At 42.4% G+C, this 23,814-nt stretch overlaps 4 protein-coding genes across 7 annotated transcripts in view; 2 read left to right on the forward strand and 2 right to left on the reverse strand.

The window, feature by feature from the left end:
* Positions 1 to 997, reverse strand: part of esyt2b (extended synaptotagmin-like protein 2b) — a 28,467-nt gene extending 27,470 nt beyond the window's left edge. The window contains exon 1 of one of the 3 annotated variants that reach the window (XM_018695386.2): positions 26 to 997. In XM_018695386.2, coding sequence (XP_018550902.1) covers positions 26 to 427 — 402 coding nt within the window. In that variant the 5' untranslated portion in view covers positions 428 to 997. The remainder of the gene's footprint in view (positions 1 to 25) is intronic. The other 2 variants (XM_018695385.2, XM_018695387.2) reach the window with 2 other exon arrangements.
* Positions 998 to 1,221: 224 nt separating this feature from the next.
* On the forward strand, positions 1,222 to 9,019 carry dync2i1 (dynein 2 intermediate chain 1). 2 transcript variants are annotated; one of them, XM_018695382.2, is made up of 23 exons: positions 1,222 to 1,338; positions 1,562 to 1,615; positions 1,729 to 2,425; positions 2,518 to 2,585; positions 2,736 to 3,053; positions 3,166 to 3,231; positions 3,637 to 3,687; positions 3,994 to 4,225; positions 4,390 to 4,492; positions 4,674 to 4,803; positions 4,895 to 5,006; positions 5,091 to 5,185; positions 5,304 to 5,433; positions 5,582 to 5,754; positions 5,925 to 6,087; positions 6,282 to 6,395; positions 6,530 to 6,591; positions 7,049 to 7,100; positions 7,212 to 7,272; positions 7,579 to 7,678; positions 7,794 to 7,925; positions 8,152 to 8,375; positions 8,469 to 9,019. In XM_018695382.2, the coding sequence occupies exons 1-23, from the start codon at positions 1,324 to 1,326 to the stop codon at positions 8,638 to 8,640; spliced, it is 3,324 nt and encodes a 1,107-aa protein (XP_018550898.1). In that variant the 5' UTR covers positions 1,222 to 1,323; the 3' UTR covers positions 8,641 to 9,019. The 2 variants fall into 2 exon arrangements, with proteins under 2 accessions (XP_018550898.1, XP_018550900.1); XM_018695384.2 differs by lacking the exon at positions 3,166 to 3,231 and having other exon boundaries at positions 1,231 to 1,338.
* Positions 9,020 to 12,646: 3,627 nt separating this feature from the next.
* On the forward strand, positions 12,647 to 16,087 carry wdr97 (WD repeat domain 97). Its single transcript, XM_051066934.1, has 14 exons — positions 12,647 to 12,689; positions 12,775 to 12,908; positions 13,032 to 13,108; positions 13,211 to 13,298; positions 13,373 to 13,531; positions 13,653 to 13,793; positions 13,965 to 14,078; positions 14,161 to 14,337; positions 14,415 to 14,609; positions 14,692 to 14,813; positions 14,943 to 15,111; positions 15,397 to 15,569; positions 15,658 to 15,722; positions 15,800 to 16,087. The coding sequence occupies exons 1-14, from the start codon at positions 12,647 to 12,649 to the stop codon at positions 15,979 to 15,981; spliced, it is 1,839 nt and encodes a 612-aa protein (XP_050922891.1). The 3' UTR covers positions 15,982 to 16,087.
* Positions 16,079 to 19,722, reverse strand: si:ch73-174h16.4 (leucine-rich repeat-containing protein 14). The gene is made up of 3 exons (XM_018695388.2): positions 19,070 to 19,722; positions 18,019 to 18,855; positions 16,079 to 17,657 (listed from the first exon to the last, which is right to left on the reverse strand). Exons 1-3 carry the CDS (start codon positions 19,345 to 19,347, stop codon positions 17,090 to 17,092), a joined length of 1,683 nt encoding a protein of 560 aa, XP_018550904.1. The 5' UTR covers positions 19,348 to 19,722; the 3' UTR covers positions 16,079 to 17,089.
* Between the last annotated feature and the right edge of the window lie 4,092 nt (positions 19,723 to 23,814).

The following is a 23,814-nucleotide window of genomic DNA, read 5'->3' on the forward strand; positions in this document are numbered from 1 at the left end:
TACTGTGTTTCACAGGGAGACTTACCCATGGTGGTAAATCAGAGGTCGTAAGACTCTGCTTGACACTTCTCTCCTCTTGCTCAAAGAAAGCCAGAGCTCGGCTCAGTCGGCTGTGTTTCCCTCCTGTGTTCCTCCTCCACCAGAAAAAGATAACAAGTCCAATCAACAGCCAGCTGAAGCTGAACTCAAAATACCCCAGGGCGTAAATGGGGAAAATGAGAACAAACGTTTTAGCAAAGTGAACCCAGGTCTGGGTCAGCTCGCTGGTCGAGGACACGTCATCTGGTATGTTCCCCGCTGAAGGATGGGGAAAGTTGGCGCTGGGCTGAACGGGGCTCGGAGCCGTATGTCCATTCTCCTTAGGTGAAGCGGGGCTCGCACTGTGTGAATGAGCTCCTCGTACAGCTGTCATGCTGTCTCTTGACATGTCTATCTGTCCTCGAGTCCGTTTTCAAACTGTTAAAATGCAGATAAGGTCGGGTGACTCGGTTCCCATGTGCGAACGGACCCGAAGCGGTTCCTTTTGGGGAGCCTGTTCTCACGTTGGCTCACCTGCACACCAGCCCATCGCACTCGGAGGAATCGCTGGCATTGACCACCTTAGTTTACGCTTGGACTAAAAGCTAAAGACTGCATTCCCTTGATTAAATCAGTCTGCTAAGCCCGTCAAGTCCACAGTCGCTCTGCCTCCACAATGGGTAGGAATGATCATTTCCAAAAACGCACAGGGATCCCGCACTGTGGAGTTCCCAGCGGTGCCAGCCGCCCAGCTAAAATGAAAAAATACCGCCATCTGGTGCTCATCAGCGGAGGCTGCTTGTGTTACTTAAGTAATGTCAAAGCACGTGTGAAAGTGCCATTCTACCATATATAAGCCAAGAGACACATACAAATTGCTGTATTTAAAACAAATTATTATATTACCGAGTACCAAGCTAGCTTGCTTTCTAGCGCCGTTAAAATAGAAATGACGAGTACAGAGAAATCGATCAAAACACGATTCATAACAAACACCAAAATGAACCAAAACAGCAACATATGTATATGGACCAATTGCTATAGTCAGTAAAAAGCTTTTTTTAAGGGATTCGTTAAAAATAATACAAATTTTAAGTGTTACCATGGCAACTGGCAGTTGATTCCAGTGACTGTTCTGCTGTCGATTAATAAGACTGTTGTCAAGCCAAAGTGACGCGATCTCCTTGGTTTCAACTAACTGCGCCTGCGCTCTAGAGATTTACTATCATGGCGGCGTCACTACAAAAATATGAGCTAATTTTTGGCGATTGAGAAACTCCAGAAATAAAAAACTCATATGAGAACATGCATAGTGACAAGGTAAGTGCTTTATCTTTGTTCTCACTCCATGCAGGCTTAAGTCGGGAAATGTTTTCCCGTCGATAGTGTCATGTCCGCTGTGGTAACTAGGAATCAAATGTTTCCTTAGAAGATGACCGTTGTCTCACTGTTTCTAATTAGCTTCGTTATATTAGATTTATTATTGTCCTTGTATGCATGTCAAATGTGCTTTTAGTAATCGCAAGATAATGTATTTGCCTAGAAAATAACCAAGGAAGACACTTGGAGACCAGCTGAGCTGAGAAGACATATCAGGGTACGTTTTTGAGAGTTAAAAAAATTGCAGAAGGTATTTCTGAATCTCTGACACAAAGAATATATGGCAAACTTACATCTTAATGATACCAGTTTTATTTTTCCCTTTTTTAGGAGGAAGGACGTGCTGATGACTATGCCAGGAGGCGAGATGACAATGAGAGAAAGCACCGTGGTGGGGAATCCATAGAGGGACGCCGCAGAGACCCAGAGAGGGAGTCCACACGAGAGCGAGACAAGCACGGGGAAAGAGAGAGCACAAGAGAGAGAAAAGATGAAGGCAGATATGCAGAGCGAAGTAAAGAGGGCTCACGGGACAGGAGAGGTGATAAGGGAAGGGACAGAAGAGATGAGAGGGACAAAGACAAGGAGAGGAGGAAGGAAAGGGACAGACTTGTAGATGGAAATAAGTACAGTGATGACTACAGAGAAAATAGGGACAGGAGGAGGGACAGAGAGGAAAAGCAGGATAGGGAGAGAGACAAAGAAAGACACAGAGATAAGGAGAAAGACAGGGTAAGGGATAGAGAGAGACACAACGAGGAGGACAAGGAGAAGAGGAGGGAAGAGAGAGACAAGGAAAGAAGGAGAGAAGAACGGGACAGAGAGCACAGGACTGAGAGGGAGAGAAGGAGGCGCGATGAAACAGGAGAGGGAGAAAGAGATCTGACAGAAAAATATGATAGAGAACAGAAAGACCGGCATCGGGAGAGAGGGCAACACAAAGATGAATATGGAGAAAAGAGGAGTGACAAAGAAAGACAAGAAAGACACAGAGACAGAAAGCATTCAGAACGGAAAGAGGAAAGAGGTGAAGATACAACAGAGTTTTTGTTTAGCTCGCCATATTTACAGGATTATGGTGTAAATATGATGTCAATACTTCTATCTTCCTGATTTTAGAGTACAGAGAAGAACACAGAAGACATAAAGAGGAGAGAGAGAGGAGACACAAAGAGAGAGGATATCATGTAAGCATCTGCATTAATAATTTAAAGAGAAGTAAATAAATTAATGAATATTTTATCTCTATTTGAGACACATTTACAGGTTAGCACACAGGTGTCAATATCCTTTGGTGACGTTGTCATTCAAATCGTGTGGATTTTTTTGCTATCTAGGATGAAAAGCAGAAGCGTGACAGTGAATCCAGGGAGCATCGAGACTTGAAGGGGTCAGGTGAAGAGGAAAGGCATCATCGTGGACAGGCATCAGAACGAGACAAACACAAAGAGAGACGGCACAGAGAGGAAGAGGATCCTGAGAGGAAACACAGAGACAGGAGGCACAGAGAAGAAGAAAATCCAGAGAAGAGACACAGAGACAGGGGGAAGAGAGAAGAAGAGGACCTAGAGAGAAATCACAGAGATGGATCCAGCTCCAAGAAACCAGCCTCTGACAAAAGTCATAGGCAGGAGACTAATACGATGGAAAAAGAGGTTAGTGGACTGGTATACAGCCTATATCGCCTTCATAAAACTGATCTATTACTGTGGATTCCCTCATGGATTTTATGGCTGCCTTTTCTTACATGTCACTTGTGCAACCCAGGAAGGTGACATCGCTTCTGAGCACTGGACACCTAGTGTGAAAGATGTAGGAGACACAGAGGAGCCTGTAAGATGCTCAGTTTGGATACACTGCTTACAGCCTTCAACTAAACTATTGTTTAGTTTGGTGGTGTGGTTCTCTTATTTCTATTGGTGACTGGCCAGCCACAGACGATATAGTATTATGCGTTATGCGCACTTTGCTTGCACCAAAGCAAACCTCATTTTAGCTCATACTGCCACATCTACCAAGTTAACAGCTTAAATGTTTAAAAAAATCTCTTTTTTATGGTTGCAGTCACTCAGGAATCTGTGTCTGTGTTTGGTCTGTTCTCCTTACTGTACTGTGCAATGTCTTTTTCTTCTACTTCGAGCTTCAGCTTCATTAGCGTGCAACATCAACCCAACAAGTTTTTGCCCATTTCACTGTTTAAAGTATTTCCTACCTCATTAGTTGTTATCACATTTACAGGTTGTCAATGATGAAGATTTGGCTGACCAGGAATATGAAGATGATTTTGAGGTAAAAATACAGCTTTCTAATTATAAAACAGGCTATATGTGTGGAACCAAATTCTGTTGTTTTTTATTATTGTTTTGAACTTTCTCATGTTTTTTAAAACATTTATTTACTTATTTTTGTGTTACTTTTGCATGCTGTAATCGATTTACATTCTAAGAAACTGGTGAGTATTAAGAACTTTCATGAGTGTGTCCATTTTTATTCTTATTAAATGTGAAGTTTGTGCTGATAGCATCTTGGTTATCCTTTAAATTTTGCATTAAACATAGATGTAAGAAATGATGGATGTTGTCTCTCTGTTCACAGGATTATGAGGAAGATTTTGAGGAGCTGGATGAGAGTGAAAATGAAGATGAGGATGAGAAGGAGCCAGAGTTTCCACAGGTGGGAGAAGAGAGAGAGCAACTTACTGCACAAAAGAGAAAGGAGATAGAAGCAATTCAGAGAGCAATGAATGAAGAGAATGAGAGAGTCGGATCAGCTCAGTCAAGACAAAGTACGAGCAGAGGGGAGGAAGATGGGCCTAAATGGTCCAGAGGTACGTTTCTACTTTATGTTTAACTTCCTGAGAGTTATCTTTTGACACCTGCACTGCATATTGTGCATATTTTTATCTTCATGTCTCACACTAACTTAATCCTTAGGAATGTTATGCAAAATTATGGGAGATAATATGTTATTTTCTTGCTTCTCTCTTTATAGGATCTGAAAAGAACCAGAGTCGTGCCTCTCAGCGTGGGAAGTTTATTGACTTTGTGGCAGCAAAACAGCGCGAAGTCAGCAAGAAAGTTGCCACAAAGCAGAAGTAAGTTGACTTGAGAAAAACTTGTTAAATGTAAAATGGATCATTGTAATGTGGCTGGGTACCTCTGGAGGAATCCATATTGTAAGCATTTCTTATGGCTTGGGGTACTTTTGCTAAGCCCATAGAATAAAATGTGTGTTCTTTAATTGTGCCTTCAATATTTATTTTTTTCTGTCTGCAGGAAACGCAGCACAGAGCTGCTTCGCTTAATTGATTTGGATTTCTCAATGACGTTCTCCCTTTTGGATCTGCCTCCTGTCAGTGAATATGACATGTATATTAGAACCTTTGGAAATGCAAATACTAAACAGGTCAGTATTTATTCTGTTGTCTCTCTTTCTTCACACAGATACATGTAACTAAATACTAAACCCAGAAATGTGATAACTTCTTCTTTGACAGGCTTATGTTCAGTGTAATGAGGATAATGCAGATCGAGACATTCAAACAGAAGAGATAGAAGTGTCTGAGAAGTGGACGCAGCATCCTCCTGAGCACAATGGAGCCTGTGGGGGTAAGGAAACACCAAGATAATTCTCTGATGAGCTCAGTGTTTTCTTGTAGAGTACAATAATGGTGTTTAAAATTGTTTTCACAGATCCAAACCTCTCTCAGGAAGCACGAGAGAAAAACATGAATGAAATGAACTTTGATTCCCAGCGTCTGACGGCATTCCTGCGCTCAGCCTCACAGGTTATCTCTTTACACATGAACGGCTTAAAGAATGTTATGGTTCTTTGCTTCCTGCATGAGGATTGCTTGTGTCTGCTACACTTCACTCACTCCTGTTGTGTGTTGTGACTGAATCAAGGTCATGGTCGTCCTGTTGGAAGAGGATCAAGCTGAGAGAAAATCCCTGAGGAAGTTGAAGACTCAAGTGGACGCGCTGTCTTTCAGCGATGGAAGTTTACAGCTCAACACTAAGTTGCCTTTTCTTTTTGGTACAAACCACAACCAGAGAAGTATTTTATTAGTTGTTATTTGCTAACTGTACCACTTTACCAGGATGAGGGATGTTGTTTAGAATATGCTGTATAGGCCAGCATATGGATACACTTATCAAATGGTCTTCCCTGTTGTCAATCACAGGTCGCCACATCAGCCTGGTGCACTTCTCTCAGGTCCAGAGACACACCATGATGTCAGTCCACATGCCTACAACTAAGCCCAGCGCCGTGCGTCTTGACAGCTGCACCATCATTTGCATCTGGAACATCTGGGAGCCATCCAGACCTCAGAAGATCCTTGTCTACGAATCTGAGGTGACATATATTACAAGTTAGTTGTAATATATACTAATAAATTAGATTACTATAAAATACTTGACATGAGCAAGACTACTAGTAGTATATAAATATCTCAAGGCCGGACTTAACAGGCAACATGCACTGAAACCACTGTTAGTAACCCCTTTTAATGCTCTCTGCTCCAGGTGCAGTGTTGCTGTTTCAGCCCTGGAAAGGCCATATTAGTGTTTGCAGGCACGTCAGTTGGCTCTGTGGTGTTGTGGGACCTGAGGGAGCCTGCTGCTAATCACCACCGCCTGAAGATAGGGGAGGATGAGTGGACCTTCAGACAGCCTACCTTCTCCACTGGTATGTCTCTGATGATAGTGGATACAAATGTCAGCGGGCAATATGTAGCAAACATCTTTATTTACCGTGCATAGTTATACAGCATTGCCTCTACCTTTTCTCTCACTTAAGGATCAGTGGTTGTTTTCCTCTGTAACAGAAGTGATGATTCAGTGTGTGCTGATATGATCTCTTTTGTCACCTTGTCAACGCAGATGCAGTGATGGCCGGCTCAGGCCATTTCTCATCCGTGACGTCTGTAGAAGTCGTCCCCTCCACTGTAGCAGGCGGGCTGAGGCCAGAGGTCCCCCTGCTGGCATCTGACGAAGGTATGGAATGGTATCAGAATGGTTAACACACTGATTTAAATATCTTGTGTATCATTTTATAAACATGCCATATGTTTTTGCCATTCACAGCTGGCTTTATATTTCATTCAGTGTTATTCTGTTTCATAATCCAGAGTCGTCAGGATTGTCCTTCCAGCTGGCTTCTCTGGATGAAAGCGGGGTTTTAAATTTCTGGGTAGGTTGGGCAACAAAGTGGATTCTATATATTTTCCACTACACAAGGGAAGGGAGGGGGGACACGAGAGATAAAGGTACTGCCTGAGATATTCTGTGTCTCAGGTGTTATAAAGAAAAGTACTAAAATCCACTTAGAAATCACTACGTTTTTACGTTTTCATCTGTATCAAAATCCAATAGTTGTCTTTAAATCAAACAGATAAAAAAATGGAACAGCTAATAGTGAATTCAGCATGTTTGTGATGGTGCTAATTTGCTAAAATGTATACAAATATATATACTCAAAAATATACTCCAGAATCCATTAATATTAACTTTTTGTTGTTGTTGCATTATCAGTATTTTTCAACATTCCTCAGGTTCAGAATCACATTCTCTTCCATCCATTCATATTCTGATAGCTCTACACAAACAGCAAAGATATGCCATGATGGTTTTCAATCTGTGTCCTGCAGGTGGTGGTGGAACTCCCAAAAGCCAACGAGTCAGGCTCTCCAACAGATCTAGGTAACACAGTCACGTTTTAAAACATGTTGTATGTTCTTTTCCTATGGATGGACTCGTCTTTCTCACACATGTGGCACCAGCTTCAACCTTTCTCTCTTTCCTCTCCTACAGGGCTCAGGCCTGGGGGCAAAGTAAAGTTGCTTCACAGCTCCTCCCTCCTCACTGCTGAGAGGTGAGATTGATAAATAGCTTGTGATGCATCCGTCACTGCCAGCCAGCGGGCTCAAAATACCCCGCAATGTCTTTGCCCAGTGGAACACAGCTGCTCTGTCGTGGTCATACGATCTTGTTTGTTAAGTGCTGTTGTTTTTGTCACCTCAACATTCGATGGAAACATATCTGCATCATATACTGTATGTGCAGTGTGAATATGATGCAGTGTCGTATTCCAATGTTGCACAGTTTGTTTTTAGCAGGGAATGTTGTAACCTTTTACCCCTGGTTTTGTCATTTTTTTCCCCCTCTCCTGCTGTGTCAGAGTATCACCACTAGATGCAGTGAGAACAGGACCATTACAGACTCTTCATTTAAAGTTTCTTCCAACTGACTCCAATCATTTCTTTATTGGCACCAATATGGTGAGCATAGTATTGTTTGTCATAGAATAATGTAATTTCCAACAAACCCTCTCAAAATATTCAGAAACTGATGAATATTCTTATTCTCAAGTGTACCAATGTCTTTCTGTCCTAGGGTCTGGTCAATCATGGAACGAGCCACGGTTTGAAGGCTCCTCCAAAGTTTTACAGGTTTCAGGAAGCTGGAGTTCGACCTGTTGATGTGAGCTCGATCCACTTTTCTCCTTTCAGACAAAACCTGTTCTTGGTGAGAGTCCACTTTTTTTTTTTTAAACTAAAGGAATACTCTTTATTTTTATTTTTTTACTTTTTATTTTTAGCTCAAGTTAACATAAAAACTAGGCAATTAGCTAGCCTGAGTCTGTCCAAAAGTAACACAATATGCCTCCCAGCAGCTCTTGCTGCTCTAATACATACTGTAGCCTTAGAAATACAAATTTCTTCAAACTTCTTTCCTTTTGCCCTTTTTCTAGGTGGGTTGTGGGGATGGCAGCATCAGGCTGCATGCAGTCAGTCACGAGCAGCCTGTGGCAGAGTGGCAGAACAGTACAGCAGGTGAAGCGGTGGTCTCGCTGCAGTGGGCACAAACCAGGCCCGCAGTCTTTTGTGTACTCGATGCAGCCTCTAACCTGCACATATGGGACCTGGTGAAAAACGACACAGAGCCTGTGGTCACTGAGAGGATGTCTGAGAACAGGTAACGACAGGCAGACTTGAGCAATGAATGTGCGAGTCATTTTATATTTGTTACATAATGTGTTATTATCAGGTGTGTGTTGTCTGTTTTCAGGGTGACAGCCATGGCCGTGTTTGGAGACTCAGGAAAACAAAACACATATTCAGGAGTAGCTCTGGTCTACAAGTCAGGAAAAATAGAAATGCATTATTTCACAAGAAATTTGACTGTGCCCATTCTTGCAGAGGAGGAGAAGTTGGACAGTATGATGACTGAAGCCTTCTGAAACACAGCATCTGAAATGGCTGCATTTAGACTGATTAAAGTGATTTCCTGCATTTTTAAACCCTTGAAGAGCATCAAGATCAATTTATACATCTGTTTTCATCACTTTCCCTTTGTATAGTTTATGACCTGTTTTAGGTTTTTCTTCTTAAACTGATGACACATGGCATGAAATTTTTGCATTAAAATAGTGATGAGAGGAATGTGACTAAATACCAAAGATCCTCGACAGGGGCTACAGCCACACAGTTTCTTATATAACACTATAAGAAACATGTAAATGTTTGTTGATGTAAATATTTATACTTTTTGACTAAAATGAGATATTTGTATGGTGGTAACAAGTCTAATTTTATACAATAAAGTGAGTATTATCTGTAGTTGTGTTATTTTATTCTTTGGCAGCTATCAGTCATTATCATTATCAATTGTTTTTCATCGAATAAATACCATATATTTAACCAAGGCTATAGCCAAGATTTTAGAAATACTGAAGTCATTAACCATTTTTCTGGTTGAAGTTCAAGTTGTGCGACCTGCAACCAGGGAAGTTGCTAAGCGACCCGTTACCTAGCAACAAGGGCTGAGCTCTTTCACAGAGGGTCCTGGAGGAACAAACTTTTAGCAGATTTATGCTAACTTAGTTCTTTACTTACAGCAGAATTATTAGATTAGCATCTCATTTCATAGATTTCGTACCGCTGCTGCATCCGGGATACAAAACTACTAGTACGTGAAAGGTAAACACAAAGTTTAACTTAGTTTATCCATCGTTTTGACTGATACCCTGACGTTATAAATCTTTATCTAGAGGACCTAGAAAACGAAGAAAGTAACGCTGAAAATATGAGAATAACGCTAGATATGTAGCTCAAGGAGTGGCAAAAAGGAGTGATATTCGTTTGATGATTAATTGTCTTATAATGCTGAAAACATGGTCTAAAATGCCACAGTCCTGAAAAAGTCAATCCAGTCCATTATCAAGAGCCAAAGTGGCGTTTTCAGGTGTCTTTTTTTGTTTTGAAAACGTCCCTAATTCGATAATGATGAGTAGGTAAAGCAGGGGTTTTCCACCTGACAAGAATCAAATCAGTCATTAAGTTTTTCATATTGCTTAATATTACCTGTGTAAAGATGAGTCAAAATAATAGTAATTACATATGGTTTGACAGATGCTGAGATTATTTGTTAGGTTTTAAAGCAGGCAAGAAACTCACATAAACTTTTTTTCCCAGCAAGTCCTTCACAAGTAAATGTCACATAGCCATCAGCAAAAAGAGATTTTTTAGCAAAAGGTCACTGGATGCAGCAGAGTCCTGTCTAGAAACTGGTGGAGATGGTAGCCCCAGGAGAGGGGAGCTCTACAACAACAGCACTCTTCCCCAGTCCCACCCCGAGGCTGCTGTCTCAAGGGGATAGAAATGGGAAGACTGTTGGAGAGCAGAATTTGTTCAAGCACGATGTGAAGCAAGCTACTGTCAAGGTAGGCTGTGTGACAGGCTGCTGATCTGTTGTGTGCACTTTTAGACCCCTTACACACCTCACATGCCCTTGCTTTGTCTGTCTCTCTAGGTAAAATGCTCTAAGAGTAAGCAGCATGTGTTCACTCATGGCCTCCACTGCAAACAGCATTTTTCCTGTGACAGCCCTGTACATTTCATGATGTATTCTGAGGATGCTGCAGCATTCATTAGCCTCCATTCAGACAGAACAGTCTGCCTTTACAAGGCTGATGGCCACAAGCAGACTTCCTCAGTACACCACCTTTTCACAGGCCTGACTGTCACAAAGATGTCTGGCTGTGTGGTAGGTTGGGGCCCGGGTCCCATCCTCACACTTCTAGACCGCGAGTTACGCCCTCTGGATGCTGCTCGTGATGCCCTGGACATATGTGTGTGCCTGCCTGCAGAGCACTCCACAGAGTTGGTGACTGCAGGCGTGGGGAACGTGTGTGTGTGGTCAGTATTGCTCATGAGGTGTAAGGTGAAGATACAGGAGGGGCTGCACAACAGCACCTTCACTCACATGGCGCTGGCACCCCCGCGATCCTGACAGGCCCCACAAGGCCTTTGTTGTGTGTGGGCGGGTCGTGACAGTGGTGGATTTGGACATGGGAAAGATTTTGGAGCACAAGAAGGATCTCTGCTCACGGTGTGTATAGATGCATGAGATAGACACTCAGTGGCTGTTTTATTAGGTACCCCAGTGCAGTCTAATGCAGGCCAATACAACTGTCATGCCATAAATTCTACATGTATGATGCCTATGATACAAAGGTGTGCTTTATAAACTGGTGGAGTGTGACATCTTTTAGACCGTTTGTGGTGAAATTTTGATTTCAATATGACTTTTTGAGCTTTAATATTGACAAGTTGTGTTTTCCAGCGATATCACTGCAATGGTGTACTGCTCTCAACTGGACTGTTTGATCATTGCGTCTGAAGAGCTGTCCATCAGAGTGTGGGGTCCAGACTGGGGGCTTCGATACGGCTTTTGTTGGACATAATGGTAAAATTGACTCCATATTTCCATTCTCTGTCTCTGTTACTGATTTGACTATTTGTTGAATTATATTTGCTCTCCGTTAATTTTGTTGTGTCCAGGTGTGGTGAACTCACTGTTCTACTGCTCTGAATTACACATGCTGTTATCAGCCTCTGTGGACTGTACGATCCGTTGCTGGAACGTGGAAGAGGGTGATGTGATTGAGTGCGTCCACACGGAGCAGAAAAACCCTCCTTTGTGCATAGGAGGCACTAGAAAAGGAGATACCTTCTTTTCCTTCTCTCACCAGGGAGTTGACCTCTGGAGTATAAGACACTTGTACAACCTCCACTGTAAACTCAACAGTGATGAAAGAGCCCCATTAAGACAAATCCTAGTCTCACCTTTCCCTGCTCCTTACCCTACAAGAGTGCTCTGTGTCAGCAGGGACAGTGATATCACTCTGGTGGCTGCAGAAACAGGAGCAGTGTTGACTTCTTTCAATGCAAAACAGAGGATTTTGTGTGCTGACTACTGCCTGCACAAAGAGATTCTGTTGGCCCTAACTGAGTCAGGTACAGTGCTCCAAGCCAACACACTCACTAATCCAATCACTTTGATGCAAGAATGGAAGGGGAGAGGCCAGGGGCCCTGGCAGCAGCGGGACCACGTGACAGAGAATGATGCCCAGAATCTGCCGGTCCCTGGCCTGCCCTGCTGCCTGGTCCTCTACAGTTATGTGGCTGAAACACAGGAGGCTTTAGAGGAGTGGAAGAGTTTGCAGGAGAGGAGAGGGTGCAGTCACAGGAACAAGGCATCTCTGGATGATGCCAAGAACAGGTGAGCATTTTCATTTCAAAGTAAATATTCTGTGGCACCAAAAGATCTTTATGTCAGCAGATTTCCTCTTCATGTCAGATTTTTGATCATACTCGGCCAAAATGGAGGGTGTATGAGTGTTTTAACACTGGACAAAGGGAAGGTCTTGTACAGGACACCGGCACACAGCGGCCAAAAAGTCACCACAGTGAAGGTGTATCCTGAGAACGGCTGTCTACTCTCCACAGGTATTTCCCAGTGTAACTTCATTGCCTTTTTATGCTTGTCAGTGACAACTTAACCGCTCTGCCCCAATCCCTGTAAGGTGAGGACTTGACAGTGGTGGTGTGGAGGGTGAACCCGTATGTCAGGGAGTGTCTCAGCCAACAGCTGAGTCTGCACTGTGGACAACCTCAAGTCTACCTGGCAGCACTGGGGCCCCAGCTGGCTCTGACCTCTCAAGAGCCTGACAGCGGCATCTACAGTCTGATGCACTTTAACCTGCTCAACCAGAGCCAGACCGGTCAGCCGCCCAGAGAGGGACATTTAGACCACTTCACAGGTCATAGAGAAAGATTGAATCTATAAGTGAATTGATTGAGTGTGTGTGTGTGTGTGTGTGTGAGTGACTGGATTTTTGCTCAATTTTCTTGCAGGCCTGTGCGTGTGTCCTGACCTGGAGGTGTTTGTTTCCAGCAGTTTAGATGGGACAGTACAAATCTGGAATGAAGAGAATCAGCTCATCAGGTCAGAGTTGCCGCTAATACTTTACATGACAGATGTGAAAAGTGTTCAGTAATACAGTAATGTATGTATCTGTTGCTCCCTCCAGGACACTCCAGCTTCAACGCAGTGCCTGAGTGTCTGGCTTATGGTGGGTTTGGAGGTGAACTGTTCCTGGGCATTAAAGGAGACCTGTACAGAATGAAGTGTGCAAAGTTCCTGCCACACAAATACCAACAAATGGTAACTACTCAGCTTTTTCCTCTGCAGTGTGGCTGAAAGTTGTATGAATGATTGAGATATTTTTTCAACCAAAGCTGCAAAATGTAAGTTAAACATTTCTTTATGTCCATTAACTATTCACAGCTCCTTTACACTTATTGTGAAGAGCCTCTACCTGACTTGCCTATCACTGGGAATAAAGAAAAAAGCATCAAAAGAAAGTAAGATTTAATCACATCACATATCCATCACAAATCCAAAACAATGACCTATTATGAACAAGTATGGTATGAACCTAGTATGAATAATATTGGTGCAAACAGGGCTGATAGCACAGCCAAAAATGAGAAAGAAGAAGCGCCAGCAGTTGCCACTGATCAGTTATCGACTGAGGACATGTGGAGACAGAAGGTGTGTGTGAAACAGCAGAATTTGAGACAAGGAATATCAATAGCACACTGAAATACATGTCTGTCTGGTTGCAGGAGTATGAGAGGTCACTGACCTCAAACATGGACCTGTCTGCACTCCTACAAGGCACAGTAAAGTGCAAAAAAGGGAAACCTCCTAGTACAAAGCAAACCAAGAAAGAGGCTTTTGACCGCTACATGAAAATACTATATGGCCTGCCCCCTAATATTAAGGTTTCTTCTTCTCTCAAACCCACTTATTTTACCTTTTTTACCTTTCTTTGAATGTTTTGCACATTTTATTTGATACAGCAAACTGCTGTATACCATCCATGGTATTATACTGTGTTTTCAGATTGATTTGGAGGACACCTTTGACCTAGATTCAATTTCACTTTCTCCTGAGCCAAATGACAACAAGCCGTGTAGCCCTCCTCCCGTAAAAGAGGATGTTCGTCCCAAACTGATCATTCCTGTGATTGTGCAGAAAAAAAAGGTATGAACTGTGATGCATGATGAGAAAATCCTTACCATTGTTTGTTTTAAATGAACTTAAACAAATTTTCAGTAGAATTTAGTTTGAATAGACTTTCCCCTGTTTACTGGCATATGCAGTCTTCTATTGTCCAGAAATAAATTTGTCAGGAGGCTAATTGTTCACCTGCAGGAGAAAAAGGCTCCAGCGCCAAGCAACAAACCAAAGCCCCCAATGAAAGTGAAGCCACGGCCTGTTGAGAAAGTCGAACCCAAGAGACCCGTCACAGTGGAGAAGGTCGAAGAGGTGAGAGCATTTTACAGACAGAAGACAAAAGCATATGACACCAGAACAGTAGCTCTAATTAGTGTGTAACTTGTTCCTGTAGCCTCCTCCTCCAGTAGAGCAGCTGAAACCCAAAACTCCCTCTCCGCCTCCTCCACCTCCTCCTTGTCCAAGGACCCCAACACCACCCCCACCACGGGAGCCCACCCCTGAGGTGCCGTCATTCCTCAAGCAGTTTGAAGATGCAGGCTGGTTTAGAGACTTGTATCCTGATAAAAAGGTAGCCCATTACATCTGCAGTGCACAATGTAAATTTGGTTCAGCTTTTGATCTTGATGACTGTATGTTTGTGTGCAGAGTATCCCAAGCACCCTGTCTCCAGAGGACTTCTCCTTACAGCTGCTGGGTCATCTAACCACCTGCAGCACCCCATCCAAAATGAAGATCCTTGCTGCACTGCAGGCTCTGCACAGCCAGGGGCTCTTGCAGAATACAGACAAGCTTTACCGAGGCCTTATTGACTTAGTGCCTAAATTTGCAAGACCACACATGGTACTGTCTAGGATTTAGATTGTCACTACATCTTAAGAAGTGCATTACGAGGTTGTGACAGTTTTTTATGTGTGTATTTCAGTCACCTTTGGAGCGGGCTGCGCTTGTTGAAATGTTGAATCTGTTGACGCGCCTGAAATCTGCTAGTTATGACCTTGTGAAAAAGCTTCTCACTCTCCTGGCCTTTAAAAAACTGTTTCTCCGGTGAGTCCATCAATGTTAAAATAACGATAGCCATTTAACCTTTATATTCAATCCAAGAGACTTCTCAAGTGTCGTTCGAACTGTCTGAGATGACTGAAAGTTTGTATCATCTTCTTCTTCTGTCAATAGAGAAACAGTCCTGCGCATGCTGACTGCATTAGGTGTTGATGAGGCTGAGCAGTGGCTGTGGCCTGAGTTGGAGAGCTGGGAGTCGGAGCTGCAGGACCAGTCTAACATTTGGAAAAGCCTGCATGATAGAGCAGATTGGTGGCTAGAGTTATGGATCTCCAAATACAAAGTAACAACAACATGTTTTTGTTTTACATATGGAAAAAATGAAAATTTTCTCAATCATTATCACCATCCTTTAGAGTATTTGAGTGTGACAAAAGGACAGAACAGGTGTTTGAAAACTGAGAGGCTCCCCCTCTCTGAATCAGCTCTCCACTGTTGTCCTTCACTATGACCTGAACTCCTCTAAATAGGAGTACATGAGAACTTGTCACAGTGTTGTTGATTGGTACGGCTGCTTTTGGCTTGCTACTGTAAGTGATTAACTGCCCCTCTCTTTCCACACCACCAGGAACATGACAAATATCTGCACCTCAGGAGTACAGCAAAGTGGAAGCCACCAACCTTCAGCATGGTGGATGTGCTGAATTATTTTTGCTCCATCCAACAAGAAGAGTACAGAAGGGCTCGATGTGTTGCACCTGCTGGTCGCAAAAACACTGTACTTCTGCCTTTATATGACTGGTATGTGAAAGTCGTGTATATAGTAGTTTCCTCTGTTTATGGTAGTTTGCTACACATTTTTTTTTAACTTTTCTGTGTGTTTGTGTAGTAGTTCTCAACCAATCTTTCGTCTGGGAGAGACTTACAGCATGGCCAGGATACGCAGGCCACCAGGTAACATTTCATACACTTCTCCTTTCATGTAACTGTTTTCCAAAGTGAATGTTTTTTAATGGTTTCTTTTCACACAGGAATCATTCTGCCTCCCCTGCGAAACCGTCCTTTCCTCATGGACTTTCCCCATTTCATCTCTTTGCCGTTATCTCGAATCACCCTGTGCCCCTTTCGCATCTACACAGACGAGGACTGGCTGAAAGCACCGTCCCGCCGCTACTTCATTCAACAGCAGTCTTATGTAGAGTACTACAGATGACGCCTCTTAGTCCGTAACATTCCCACTAACACCTGACGAGCCATGTAACAAACATTATTTTGAAATGTGTTGATTATTTTGAATAATTAAACGACTCTTGAAATTTTGACCGATTTATTCTATGACATACAGTATGTAAATGCATTCAGGTGGTACAAGGGTGATTTGGTATGCTCACTTCCTGATAACGGTGACACTTTTTGACTCAATATACAAGTGAAATGAATAGAAAAGCACAATCCTGAACATTTTAAGAGATATTGAAGAAATTATTGTATGACAGATATGTACAATAAAACAACAAAAATGTAAGAGTACATTACTTAGTGGGTAAAACAGAAAAACAGTTAATTGGTGCAAAATTCTAATAAACCAAAATATTTTGCTGTTACATTCATTTCCCATTTAAGGAATTTATGCAAATATTTAGCTAACACATATATAAAGTTGACCACTGCGGCACTGGTTGCTGATCTCCAGTATGCACATGGAGCATGCGAGCTGATCAGATATTTGGATCTGTGCCTTGAATAAAGAAAGTGACTGATGTAAAGGCACAAAGGCAGATAGGCTGTAACAGATGCTACACTAAAGTATCCTGGTAGCCTGATTATAAAGTAATAACTCGTTTTTGGTACAAAACCAGCAGCGACTCGTATGCAACAATTTGATTTATACAGTCAAAAAGTGAATTTGTTAGTAGTGTAGCACCTCTTAACTGAAACGTGTGTTAGTTCCTGTACAGTCCTACACCCCAAGGGGGACAAACCTTATTCCCAGCTCTCCCATCATGCCAACATTTACATTTTCCAAATTCATCTGATTTGTCTGATGCTCACATTCATGATTCTAACAAGAACAAACCTGCTGATTTGGTGATGATTGATATTCTTCTGATTACTGTTCTGCTGATTGCAGTGATTTATCCATAAAGAAAAAGCAAAAATCCTTCACCTGATACACACAGTGATTACATGATTACAAAAAGATAAGACACAGATAAAAGAATACTATCATATTCAGCATGACAACTTGATTGTCGTGCTTACATTGTTCTTGTATGTCGGTTGAGTGAACTTAGAAGCACCTGTTCTTCCCAACTTCTGCTCTAATCTACCAAGTCTTTATCATAGTTGAGCAGGTCGCAGGTCAGAAAGAGGTCAGTGCGTCCGCTGTCTATTAAAACCCTGTTGAGCTGGCTGCTGGTCATGTTGATGTCTGTGGTTTCGTCCAAAGGCCAGTCTAAGAGCTGAGCACTGGAGGGCCGGTCAGGGAGGCCCGGCTGGTAGTCCTCCAGGGGGTTGGGGTACAGCAGCTGACGGAGGGATGGCATCTGAGCAGCCATCCTCACCAGGTCCATGAGACCAGACATGGAGAGCGGGTTCAGGGCTAAAGCCAAGCTCTTGAGGGCCCAGCAGCCTCCCAGTGAGGGCAGCAGGAGCGCCATTAGGCTGTCATTTAGGCCACAGCCGCTCAGAGAGAGGTGCTGCAGGCTGCTAGAAGCCTGGGAGAGGAGGCGGCGAATGGAGGGCAGAGTGTTTTCATCCAGACGGTTCTCACTTAGATCCAGCTGCTGCAGCGTGGAGGCATGGTGGCTGCAGGACAGATAGGCAAGATCAGCCGGACTCAGGCTCAAATATGGAAGCTCCACGATCTCCAGAGGCTGAGGCAGTGAGCTGTAACAAAAGGGGGAAGAACAAAACACTTAAAATTTCAAATTTTCTCAGAACAAATTTGTCAGAGTTGGGTTGAATCTAAACTCAGGAGCACGCAGTGGCAAACAATTCCAACAGCTTGGGTGGTTACCTTCGTAAGACAGAGCCATACAACTGCTATAGACCATACTATCTGTAACAAAATAGCCCCTGAGGACCTCAAAGACCACTTTCTAGACAGATACTATTGTGGGGGGGGGGGGGGGGGGCAATATATAACTTGATAATTTGTGAAAAAAAATCTGACATTGTGCTATTACTCAAAGTGTAGATACAAAAGTTGCAGAAAAGTGTTCAAGTTAAACATGAATCGGTGCCAAACCTGAGCAGCACACGAAGCTGTCCTGGCAGGCGCAGTGCAGTGAGGCTGAGGCGTCGCAGTTCTTGTAGCTGTGCCAAACCCTGTGACAAGTCCCTCAGTGCCTCCTCTTGGCCGGGGTGGTCTCGGCGAAAGTCCAAGTTACAATAGTGCAGCCGGAGAGAGTTCAGCGCAGGGAAGGCGGAGAGCAGAGGCAGCAGCTCAGCCAAGCCAGCCACCCCGAGGCTGCTGTAGCGAACGTCGATGCCCTGGAGTCCCTGGCGAGGCAGGAGGTCAAGCAGAGTCCTGATGCTCGACACAGAGATTTCCTCCACGCGTAGGTATCTGCATTGAAGCTTAAGGGGTCCTGCAGTGTTGAGAGCCACACGGGCACGTTCCCAAGATCGAGCATTGACAAACAGGTCAGCTCTCACATGCACCAACACGTCACTTCCTAGATCTCTTTCCTCATTTTCCTTTTTGATGCCTGCTGAACCTGCCAATGTGCCATCTCTTTTCCTCTCTATCTCCATCCTCCTCCTGATTCCCTTAATCATCTCCTCTTCACCCAGAACTCCCGACAATGCCATCCTCTCTCTGTCATTGCTTGCCTCATCGCCATTAGGCTCTTTTCCCCTCCTCCACTGTCCCCTCTCTCTTTTTATATCCTTCTCTCTCTCCAAGGCTGAGAATCTTTTCCTCTCCCTCTCTCCATCTCTCCTCTGTGCCCTCTGTGCTCCACCTCTGGCCTGAACAACCATGGTGCAGAGAGCTACAGTCAGAGACCAGCCTCCCATCGGGTCTCCCATCCCTCCTTCATCTCCCTGGAGCCCACAGAGATCCAGTATTTGCAGGGCACATCTAGAAAACAGGAATTAGATGAGGTCTGATATATTACTCATTATTACAGAGACAATTCTGATGAACTAAACATATATAAATATAATTTTTACTTTGTGTATTACACACTTCTTCTATCTCTTTCTTTCTTTTATTCATGTAAAGCAATTCATAACCTCTGTTGTGGAAAGAGCTCTATAAATAAACTTTGCTGCTCCAAGAGTGACATGCTCACCTTCGGTCCGACAGTCCTCTGACAACTGCAAGTAACAAAGCCTGGATGCAGAGTCGATTTGGCGCAGTCTGTCCCGGTTTCCTCCGTCCACCGACACGCAGGGCGCGTTCGGGCCATCTCTGCACCAGCTCACCCACAGCCAGCGGTCTGCAGCTGGTGAAGGCGGCCTCCAGCAGCGGTCTGTAGAGCTCCCTGGGCACCCACCTCAGCCAGCACGGCGACGAGCTGTGGTCACTCACCACCTCCTTGGCACAGAGGCTCACCAAGGAAAGCACCATTTTAACATTAAAAGATAAAAAACAACGCTGCGTCTTATCCTCTGCAGAGGAAACGACTTGGCTAGCTAAAACTAGCCTAAGGAGTAAGATTAGCTTAATAACAGCAATTTGACGCGGACTTGTAAAGCCCCAAAAAAGATTTTACAACACCACTCGATAGTCACTTGGATTATTAACAGGTATAAACTAAGCAGCGACGAGTGGAAACCTTTACAAGCGTAATATAAAATGCTGGCACGTCATGTTAGCTAACTACAATACTACCAATGTTGAAGCTGCAGCTTCTGCAGGAAGACTGTTTACAAACTAGACTGACGCACGCCTGTGACGCAGCACGTAAAGGCAAACGTCATGACTTTAGAAAGGAGAGCATATAATGGCTTTTAGTGCACTCTTGACTTCTATTTTCACTCTTTTATTATTGATTTTCTGCAGTTATTTTGCATAAAAGTTTTCTTTAGTAGTTTTACTGTCACTGAACTCTGTTCAAGTAACAGTCTGTGCATATAGGGTTTTACAAGACTGAACACCAGGTTCTATATCAGTCCAAACGAGATACCTATTTAAAGAGGATGATACTAGGAAATGTTTTTGACCCATGTAAAAATCTAAACATGGGGTTCAGCTTTAGTCAGGCTGGCTTGATCCTTAACTTTCAACAAGCTTCAGCACTGATAGACTGAAAATAAGTGGACTGTGCGTCGACTTCTGTATTAGCTGTGTGTTTATCCTGCCATGTGCAACACTGAGAGAAGTATTTAGATTCTTTACTAAGGTAAAAGTAGCAATATTACAGTGTAAAAATACTCTGTTATCAAGTAAAAGTCAGATGAAAGAAAGCATACATATTACAAAGACACAACACACAGGACAGGACTAATATACTTAATCAACAGCCTGTATTGGTTGCTTCACGTGTCTTGTCTTATTGTGTTGTTCAAGCCTTTCCTATGGAGCAGTATAGATGCTGAGTGGATTATTCTGGTGAAACAGATTACTGGGCAGAGAAACCACGAGGAAGAACAGAAATATGATGCATGACAAGCACAAAATTTGGGTTATCCTTATCATATTGTGCCTAAAATGAGCCTAAAGAGATGAACCACTAGATGGAGCTAAAGGATCATTTAGTCTAACTGTTCCCTGAAGCCCCTTTTCCTGTTAACAAAAACAGACACAAGCAACACTTGTACATTTACTGTACATTTCCATTCATCCCTTATTCTTTATGAAAAATAACACACAAGACAGATGTTTGTGATTACACATCAGGAAGCAGGTGTTATAGCTCTCAGTTGTTCAGCAGGTCGAGGTTTTTAGGCTCAGTGTGTCTTTCCAGTTAATGTTTCTACCAAAATCTGGTTTGATGTTTTGTTTTGTTTTTTTCTTTACCTGTCACTGATATGAAAACACTTCTGTTATTTTCATACTCTAAGCAGCTGTTTGTTCAGCTGAAACTCTGATATGATCATATTTCAACCTAGATCATGCTTGGCATTAGAAGTGTTTTTGTTTGGGACTGTTGACTCTGATTATGATGATGATGATGATGATGATGATGATGAATACTATGTTAATAAGTGGATTCATATCGCAGGAGGAAGTCTGTATTTGCGCTGCTCACTCAGGCTCTAAATTTATGTCTTAGCTGTAACTGATGCTTTGTTTGTGAATGTAATCACTTTCCTTTATTTAAAGAGGCTGAAGGACTTATTTCAAAGAGGGCACAGGTAAACACTGCTATTAATATACCCACAAGTCGTACATGCACAAACAGCAGACGCACATAAACACAACTCAAATAAATAAGCTTTGACTAAATTTACTGCTGCAATCCTTTCAGATGACCTGCAGGGATCTTTGTCCATCTCATTACTGCTGCCTTTGATATAAAACAGTTTAATACCACTTCCATCATCACGTTATAACACTTAATGAAATGTAAGCAGGGATAGCAGAGTCCTCCTGTGTGAATTACTGTGACTGGGTTGTACTTCATTTCACAGTATTCTGATGGAAATGTATGAATGTTTAACCTAACATTGTATCAATGGATTTTTATCTGCTCATTTATTTGATGGATTGTTGACTGTGTGAAAATATGAGTGAAAAAAAACCTGCTACGTTTCGAGAGAGATATTCACTGGAGGTCAAACTAGAATTGGCGGAGTATCTTAAGTAACAGACCCTGGACACCCCTGGTACCTCCACACTTATGTCTGGTTAGACTTCTTCTCAGGACTGTGTGGGCATGTCTTGTGCTACACATACAACTCTGTGCTTCTTCTTCACAGTCCTCTCAGTTTTGTTTAACCTATTAGGTTGAGACACCATTTTTATTAGTACATGGATTAATGACTGACCGCCTGTAATTCCTAACACAGCTCTGTCCACTTAGACTTAGAGAACGGTTACCACCTTAACATCTTTAGGGTTTAATAGGCCAGAAGAAAAGAAAATATTTAAAGCAGGAAACTGGTTGATTTTGAAACTATAATCATTTTTACACATATAGCTGTGGAGTGTGTGTGACCCCAAACAATGAGGAAGCAAAGTCCATGTCAAAACACAAGCAGACAAAGCACAGGTGTTACTAATGACATTAACGATGGCTCTGTCCTATTCAAGTGTCCCAGTAAACCAAGGCAGCACGCACAACACCAGGACACTGAAACAGAAGCAGCTAAATGAATTTTTTATTATTTACACCTGTGCTTTTCCTACACATCAAAATATCCTCTGAGAAAAAGCTTATTCTTATTCAAATTAACTTTACTGTCATTATTTGGGTTCACTGATTCCTTAGTGCAGTCTATTCCCTTCTATTTGAAATCTATTATGTGCGTATGCCTTGTTATTTTCAAATGTGTAGGACTGTTAACAGGGCAGCTTATTATACAAGATGAGTTTTTGGATTGCTTCTCCCTTCATATAGCGCTGTTCTGTCAGAACATAATGTATTTTGAATCGAGACCAAACCGATTTGTTGTACTAAAACTGGTGAAATAAACACCATATGCTCAACAGACTGGCTGAATGGAAGCCTTGGGCAGTTGTACAATAAAACAGTGAAGAGCCAAACACCTTTTTTGTATTTGTACCATTTTTACATTGTTTTACATTTGGAAAAAATGACTATGCTTGTTTGCCTTCAAGGAATCTGCACCAGAGATTGGGGCCTCTTAGAAACACTCAAACAAACTATACCTGGCCATTATAGACTAAATGACACAAACAGCCCTGCTCCAGGAGCCTTTACTGACTCTACATTGTAATTTAGCAATATCTATTCAGTGGTTTGTTTCTAGAGAGATATGATTTGCAACCCTCTGCACCCTGTGGCCTTTCCTCCCAGTTAAGCATTTTACTTCTTTTGTGAGACTGACAAACATATTTTGATCCTTGCAGCTTTTGTTACTAATCTTGTTTAATTTAATTTGTCATGCAGCTCCTCCTGCAGTGTTTAAATCCTCAAATAGAGATATCCACACACAAGGATCCAGTATCTCCCTGATTCCCAACCAGTCAGAATTAAACATTCCTGTTGATCGTTTGTCCACTATTCTCTGTTCAGAGATAATTACAGCACCAGAGCTGCTGATTAATTCACACAAAAATTCAATTTCCCAGATGTATTGTGCAGCCACAGCTCTCATGACATTTTCCCTGTCACATAAGTATCAGTTTAAGTCTGTCTTCTTATACATTCAGCAGTTTCATTTGCATTTTACAAGGATGCTTCATCGCTGGACCATGACCTCCCCAACCCCCCTCCATTACACATATACCCTACAGTGCACACAATCAGACATGTAGTGGGACATCACCAGCATTCACACAAAAAACTGATCTCAAATATATTGTATAGATATATAGTTTATATAGTAATAAGTTCTTCAGCTGTAGACCAGTTGTAGTGCATTCGCTCTCTGCTGGCTTGAAATTACTTTTTGTTGTTGAAGCCAGATTTCCCATCTATTCACCTTTTGTTTTCAGGTTTTATCTGTATGTAATATTTCACTCGCAGTCCAGGAAAAATGCCAGACATTTTCCATTTTGTCCCCAGAAATAACAGTGCTAATGGTCCAGTGAGGCAAACATTTAACCTTTCTCTTCTCAGACAGAATTAATGTATCTCGTTCAATGGTAGAATAATTATTATGTTTTTATGTATGTCTTTTTTTTTTTTTTTTAAAGAAGATAAATTCATAAGTAATGACTTATGTCATGTTGCATTTCAAGTCATCCTCACTTGGCTGTAATGAAATGTCAAACCACATACAGCACAGAAAGTAGCACCAAATGTCACTTTCTCCTGCATTTTTCATTGGAACCGAAGAAAAATACACCAGCAAAAATATTTCTTGGCTCGCTCCCTGTTTTTATAAATCCATGCAGTGGAGCATATTGAAATTGAAGATTCTCTGAGCTTCTCATGCAGCCACTCAAACTGCTAGAGTAATACTT

This window comes from Lates calcarifer, linkage group LG24 (genome assembly GCF_001640805.2).
Source record: "Lates calcarifer isolate ASB-BC8 linkage group LG24, TLL_Latcal_v3, whole genome shotgun sequence".
NCBI lineage: Eukaryota > Metazoa > Chordata > Actinopteri > Centropomidae > Lates > Lates calcarifer.

Excerpts from the sequence above, each read along its gene's own strand:
- wdr97 (XM_051066934.1), top strand. The coding sequence starts at position 12,647 with ATGGGACAGTACAAATCTGGAATGAAGAGAATCAGCTCATCAG. Across the intron at positions 13,299-13,372 it reads AGGACATGTGGAGACAGAAG|GAGTATGAGAGGTCACTGAC; the intron begins GTGTGTGTGAAA and ends GTCTGGTTGCAG. Across the intron at positions 15,112-15,396 it reads TATGGATCTCCAAATACAAA|GAACATGACAAATATCTGCA; the intron begins GTAACAACAACA and ends CCACACCACCAG.
- dync2i1 (XM_018695382.2), top strand. Across the intron at positions 3,232-3,636 it reads TAGGAGACACAGAGGAGCCT|GTTGTCAATGATGAAGATTT; the intron begins GTAAGATGCTCA and ends TCACATTTACAG. Across the intron at positions 4,804-4,894 it reads GAAATGCAAATACTAAACAG|GCTTATGTTCAGTGTAATGA; the intron begins GTCAGTATTTAT and ends CTTCTTTGACAG.
- si:ch73-174h16.4 (XM_018695388.2), bottom strand. The coding sequence starts at position 19,347 with ATGGTGCTTTCCTTGGTGAGCCTCTGTGCCAAGGAGGTGGTGAGTGAC. Across the intron at positions 18,856-19,069 it reads AGAGGACTGTCGGACCGAAG|ATGTGCCCTGCAAATACTGG; the intron begins GTGAGCATGTCA and ends CCTGTTTTCTAG. Across the intron at positions 17,658-18,018 it reads CAGCTTCGTGTGCTGCTCAG|CTCACTGCCTCAGCCTCTGG; the intron begins GTTTGGCACCGA and ends CTTTTGTTACAG.